At 37.1% G+C, this 6,928-nt stretch overlaps 1 protein-coding gene across 1 annotated transcript; it reads right to left on the bottom strand.

Moving 5' to 3' along the window:
• Window positions 1-3,205: 3,205 nt before the first annotated feature.
• Window positions 3,206-6,405, bottom strand: LOC137747536 (putative glycosyltransferase At3g07620). Its single transcript, XM_068487668.2, has 5 exons — window positions 5,779-6,405; window positions 4,905-5,191; window positions 4,408-4,640; window positions 3,685-3,842; window positions 3,206-3,550 (listed from the first exon to the last, which is right to left on the bottom strand). The coding sequence occupies exons 1-5, from the start codon at window positions 6,268-6,270 to the stop codon at window positions 3,449-3,451; spliced, it is 1,272 nt and encodes a 423-aa protein (XP_068343769.2). The 5' UTR covers window positions 6,271-6,405; the 3' UTR covers window positions 3,206-3,448.
• Between the last annotated feature and the right edge of the window lie 523 nt (window positions 6,406-6,928).

Here is a 6,928-nt window from a genome sequence, read left to right as displayed (position 1 = left end):
TCACTGGACACCGGAGCCATCCATCGGTGGAGTTTCATAGGTATCTAGGTCTTTCACCAGATTTTTTCACAGAATTAGAAAAACTTAAAACACGACCATGTTTTCCGTACACTAGGTCAAAATGAAGCTTGGAAGGAGGTGAACTCGATTTTACCTATTGGAAGTTTAAAAATTTGACATAAATGGCCTGAAAGTCGTGGCTCATAATAGAGGTTTCTGGGTTCCTTTGAATCTAAGGCAGATTCGAGCATGCAAAGCTTGAATCTTGCTCTAGGGACGATGATGAATATATTGGTAGTGGTAGCCTCACCCAACTTGACGAGATCAGGCCGGTAATCTTGCCCAACTATTAGGGTTTTGTTCGAATTCCTCAAATATGAATTAGACATTTGCGTGCAAAGAGTCTAAGATGTACTTGAGATGACGAGAAGTCAATTGAAGACCACCACTAGGTTGGTCGTTGTTGGAATTGTAGGAAAATTCAAATTCGCATCAAAGCTCCTTGGTTTGACAATTTAAGGTCAAATTTGAGGATTTTGTTGGTGGCTTTAGATTCAAGGCGAGTTGAGGATGATAAAGGTGGCGTTTGAAGGTTCCAACTCCAATGGAATCTCGCCGAACGAAGTTGCAAATAGAAGAAAGTCTGGATGTGAGAGCGAGAGGTCGGGGAGATGAGAGCGAGAGGTCGGGGAGAGAGAAGGGAGAAAAATAAAGAGAGATGAATTAGGTTTTTGATATGGTGTAAGTTCCTTCCAAGGAATACCAAGTTAAACAAGGCATTAACCCTAACCAGAAAACACTAATTAAATGTCTACTTACAGTCTGGAACATTCCAACAACCCATTATCCATGGTACCAAATTATTAAAATGCCATTTGCCTTGAAATGTGCATAACTTGTGAAATTGATACCGGGCAGAATATCCTGTAATTTAAAATTCAATATTTGTTTAACTGACTAGTCAATGTCTCCGGTCAACTAAGATCATAATCAAAAGCAAGAATAAATAATTATACTTGGTTTACTAACGTGGTCCTAGTTAACTATGGTCCAATTCAGTACACATTTATACTTTGATAAACTTAGTTGAAAACACATATCGATTTGCAAACCCTATAGACCATATATCACAAGCAAGTGAACGAGATATGTGTACAAGAGAAGCAATAAACAACACAAAGAGTTTTGGCCGGAAAAGCCCACCTCTAGGTTAAAACATCAGGGACCCTTCACTGCATATAATCCATTAATACAAATAAGATTCTTACAAAGTACCACACAAAACTCAATTCCTAGGGTATCTATGGAGCAGCTTTACCTTTGTGCAACCTTACTTTGCACAAGATGAGGATCCCTTCGGTCTTCACAAGAAGGCAGCTCCTACCTTAAACTCTTCTCTAGCACCAAAAACCAACTCAACCAATGCAAGTGATATGATAATGATGGTTAAGTTAAATCTGGATTCAATGACCAGTCAGTTACTTCAGACAAATGGTTGAAAGAAGAAACTAGTGTGAATCCGAAAAACTTGGTCTTAAATGAAGATTTGAAACTTAATGCTAAACCATGAAAACAATGAAACGTACTTCTCACCGATTGGGTGTTTAATGCATGAAGAAGGTTTGGCAGCTAGGGTTTCATAAATGATAAGGAGGCAAGCTCTAAAGCTTTTAAGCACTATCTCTCTCTCTCAAATGTAATCTGGAAAACCCAAGGAAAATCAAAACCTAACTAAAGTCTTATGCAAAAGGGATGTTTCTTTTCAGCTAGTAAAGAGAAGGACACTTGTCAAGCCAAAAAGTGACGTGACAACTAAACTAGTCAGAATGTAACATAAATTTAGACGTGAAGTACATATTCATGAACAAACCTTTGAGATGATGTGTCATAGCCTTGAACACTTATTCCATCAACGGAAGCCCATAATCAGAGTAGCTTAAAACTGGTTTGAGTATGTGTGGTACAATTACAATATTGACAAAGAAAGCCAAAACACTTAAGTCTAGACTTCACAACCTGTTCGTTATATGTTCAATATAAGTCTAGTTTGTGCTCACGCGTTCATGTTGGTAGGTAATATTCAATAACACAAGAAAAGAGATAAATATGAAATGATCTTAGATGTCCACATAGAATTCTCACTTAGCCCGTCAGAGTATCTTCATAATTTCACAACTTCAGAGAATAAAATATAATAAAATTAGAGATGGCATTTTTTCCCTCTAATATTTCATGTGTTGATAAAATCAGTATTCATGTAGTTATGTTTTTTGTTTGTTTTTTTTAATTGAATATTATAATCAAGTTGATTAGTCAATGTGCTCCCCTTCTTTGCATAGTTTGAATCTTTCTTTCTTTATTTTATAATTTTTATATTATAATATACTCGAATGAAAAGAGAAAAAATAAAATCAGGATTCGGCAATCTAATTTCATATGAGAATGGGCTTTTAAAATTTGAGAAAGGCCTCACCCAATAAGACGATGAGACACATTTGAAACTACAAAACTCCGACAGTGGCCTCAAATTAGACAAAAAGTTTATACTGTTTACACTCAACTTATCACCCGTAACCCTTTTTCTTCATATGGTCGGAACTCGGAAGTTTCTTTTGCACTCACTGCTTGTTTCTGTCCGTCAAATTCTCCTTTAATTTATTCAATCCAAAGTCTAAAAAAAGTACGGAATGTGAGAAAGAAGAAAGGGGAGCGGAAAAATCATTTTCCATTTCTTATCACAAACACAACCAGCTAACGCTTGATCGCAGGTTGAGCAGACGTCTCGAGAGGCCACGCATGAAGTGCTGGAGACAAAAGAGGCAATGAACACCATTGTAGACGAGCTGCACGCTACTCATCTCACTTCATGGACCTTTTTATTTAGGAGTTGTATGATTAACGTACAGCGACAAGACGGTTCCAACATCGGGTTTTTGGTTCGAGAAATAAGCATCGGCTCAAACGTGACCAAACAAAAATAAATGGAAACGAAAGACCAGGATCTCAATAAACGTGTTTTAATTCACCTTGCAGGCCATCTTTCCAGTTCTAGTAGTCAAATTTCTTGTTCAGTAACACTCATGTCAAAGATGATACATTTGTCGTTGCAAATCACACGCACATTTGGTCAAGTAATGAAAAATGTAACAAGAAATGCAACTTATCCGACCCTAATTACGACTACAATTCATGCGGCAAATAGTGGTAAATACTAAATACTAGTCCAATAGCAAAGAATAATACTCCTACAGAACGTAACAATGATGATGGGTACAAAAGTGGGAATACTCCCCATATAAAGAACGAACAAATAGTAAGATCTTTCGGTTACCTGTACCTTTAATTCCTTCCTCAAAGATCATGGAGGAAGAATGAGACTACTGTATCTGATGATTTACAGGCCTTTGATTTGCTGGCCAGAAAGTGTACAAAAAGTTAACCGGCAAAATCAGTATTTGATCACATGGTGGCGCAACCAGAGATCGTACATGACCATGTGAAATGCATCATATTTCACAGGCGGTGAATTCCACTGGAAGTGCTGCTGGACCTGATAGAAAAATCACGACATGAAAAGAAATTCTTAGTTACCTACGATTAAAAACAAGTGTTCCCAACACACACATACAAGACATCAATGGAAATACATTTATCACATAAAATGAAGTGTGCAAAAGCATATACCTTAACCAAGTTTTTGTGAAGCGTAAGAAACTCTGAATAGGGTATGTCCTTAAGAATTTGTTTGAGTTGATACACATCCTTCTCCCTAAGGATGACAGCAAATTTTTGCCAATCGAGAATGTCATTGAATGGCAGGTCATAGTAATTTGATAATATCACTGCAAGAAATCAAACCAAACAGTTGACAAACGATTAAGAGGACTTTTAATAGTATACCTTACATTCAAGCTAAAAGAAAATGGATACATTAAGATAGGGAATTGCAATTTAATATTTTAAAAAGCTAATCACTATTGCCTCAAGCTTCTGTCCATATGTACAACATCAGTCATTTAAAGTGGCACGGTGAACATAGACTTGAGGAATGCATCCATTGAATAAAAATGAAAACAATTAGAAAGTTATAGGCACAAAAAGGAGAAGATGTAGAGAGAGACTGATTTAGCCTGAATTCTTTGTTCATAATAAAAAAGATTTTGAAGAAGAAATGCTGCAAAATGATAAACAAACTCCTTACGTGAAGGCAATCTTTCTGATCCCCTTAGCATGGATAAAGGTGTCTGTTTGCTTATATTACGGCTCTAAATTTCTCTCTTTTTTCTTAAATATTATGGTTATATGGTTTGACCATCAGCATTTCCAATTCAAGCCAAGAATAGATGATAATACCATCGAATAACTCTCACTGCAATTTTGAAGAAACAAGAAGATTTGAATTATTACCAGGAATACATCCGTAATGGATTGAGTCAGTTGGACGAGCGCTGTTGACCTGGGAGCCACCTGGGCATATGCAGAATTTTGTTTCATAAAACTTCTTTTGGTATAACAAATTCCCCTCTGCCCTATTTATTCTGTTGTTCAATATGTAAAGCTCTGTGTCGTTCTCCCATACACGTGCCAGTATAACTCTAATTTTGGAATTTCGATGACCGGCCCAAAAACCGAGGGTTGTCCTGCAAAGCATGCCTCCTATTAATTAATGAACTTGTGTATTAGGCTCAATCTAGTGGCAACAAAGTTATAACACCCTCCCATCTGGACATGAGTTAACTTATGAAACATATCATACGATAGGTCTACAGCCATGAGTACGGAAATTAATTCAAAAAGAAGTAATAACATAGTGCTTGTGTAAGTCAATAAGCGCATAACAGAGCATATATATATATATATATATATATATATATATAAAATAAATGCATGTCCTTCTATATTACCTGTTCTCCACATCGTTTCCTCCGGCTGGAAGAGCAAATGGCTGGAGTACTTGAGGAAGGGCTACATCTTTGTGCGGAATGAAACCAACATCATAGCTAGGGGAGCACACAACTCGAATCGAGTTTTTCACAAGAAGTGGAAGTCCTTCAGTTGCCCTCACCCCAACATCGTGACACGTGACAAAGAAGTGGTCCGCGCCCAAGGTTCTGTTCCAGTAAGGATACTTGGATATCAAGCTCTCCACATAGTCCCGAACGATTATGGTCATGTTGTCATAAGATGTACCCTGCATAATCATTATAAACAGACAAAGGAAAAATCTTCAGTAACCGTTTATTAGTATCTATCTCCTGAATGCTGCAATTAGGAATTACCATGCCTATTCGAGATGAAACAAACAGATTCAGAAATAACGCAACTCTTCAAATAATTTTGCATTTGCAGATACATTTTGCATGTCTTAGTACATAACCCGAAACAACCAAATACTTGAATGCATTAAAGATAGAATCTACCCAAACCAATAAAACGAGATGAAACAAATGCAAATCAGCTACAAATAAAGGCATGTTGACTACAAAGCACAATCTAAAGTCTCACTTCCCATGCCAAACACGAATCACAACTAGAACCGAAAGCCAAATCACAACATCCCGAGTTGCAATGGCTATAGTAATATGCCCCTTTTAGTACTGTAAAACTTATAACTTATCCAAAAGCATGCCAAACAATGAAACTATCAGATTTCTCAGATCCACAGCAACAAGGAAAATCACGATCTATAGCAGCTCTACTTTCTCCCCAATTTTCTCAGCAACCAAACAGTCCCAAACAAAAAACAAAGTGAATCCGGATCATAGAGTGAAACAATACCTTGCCTCGCATCTTGTGGCAGGAGATTGGGATGAAGAAGAGGTGAGCCTGATCCGGATCGTCGGTTCGGAAGTGACTCTCTCTGATATTCTGAAAGAAATAGCCCTCGCTGGCGTACTTGCCAGTGAGCTTCCTCGGCGTCTGGTAAAACGTGTTCGGATCGCCGTCCGGGTATATGTACACCTTGAATTTGGCTTCCATCTCGGCGAAATTCAACCGGAACACCTCCGGCGAGTGGTAGATGTCGGAGAACTGCTCATCGTCGGCGGCGGATGAGGAGGAGGAAATGTAAGTGGTGGCGGTAGCGGGCGAGGGGGAGGAGGGATGGAGAGAATGGAGGGAGAAGTAGGTGAAGGAGAGCAAGGTGAGGATGGCGAGAGTTAGGAGAGATCCTTGTAAAGAGCTCAACATCGGAGGAGACGACGACGGCGACTGTGATAGCGACTGCGATTGCGATTGGAATTGGAACTGCTTTTGCTTGCCCACACTCATCTGCTCTTGCTAAGCTATGTACGCTTCGCTCTCTCGCTGCTTGCTTTGATTTGGAATTTTGGAGCTGTAAAAATCAGGATGTGATTCTGAATAAAATATTAAAGTATTTAGAAAAGTAAAGAACGAAAGAAGAAACAAAGAAGTTAAACTTTAGTTTCTATTTTATGGTGTGTTACTCATAGTTTTTTTTTTTTTTTTCTTTTTTTTTTTTGTCAACCAATGTATTTGTTAAATTAATATTAAATTAGAGAGCTGACGAAATTTAAAGTCACGTCGTATTACTTATGTTCTCACTCTTATCATTTGTAACGGAGTTTAATTACAATATCATTTTAAGCCAAATTAAACCTTAAATTTGCTTGTTTAAAAAAAGTTAGCTTGGTACCAGAGTGAAAAACATTTGTTTACATCATCATTTTCATATAATGACCTAACATGTCTAATTTTTAAATTTTAGGTATAGTTAGTAAAATACAAAACAGTTATAGTATCCAAAAAAATACATACATGTATTATTCAGCAACTGTGCTAAAGTAGTACTTCAAAAAATTCAGCCATTTTTCAAATTAAATTTTTTTGTTTTCTTTCAAAAATATGTTTAATATTCAAGTACAATGCGTGAATTTTATTGGTATTATTGAAAAATATTTTAAAATAC

The sequence above is a fragment of the Pyrus communis genome, chromosome 15 (assembly GCF_041283825.1).
Source record: "Pyrus communis isolate YQ-2024b chromosome 15, ASM4128382v1, whole genome shotgun sequence".
Taxonomy (NCBI): Eukaryota; Viridiplantae; Streptophyta; class Magnoliopsida; order Rosales; family Rosaceae; genus Pyrus; species Pyrus communis.
This window is presented reverse-complemented; position numbering and strand designations above follow the sequence as displayed.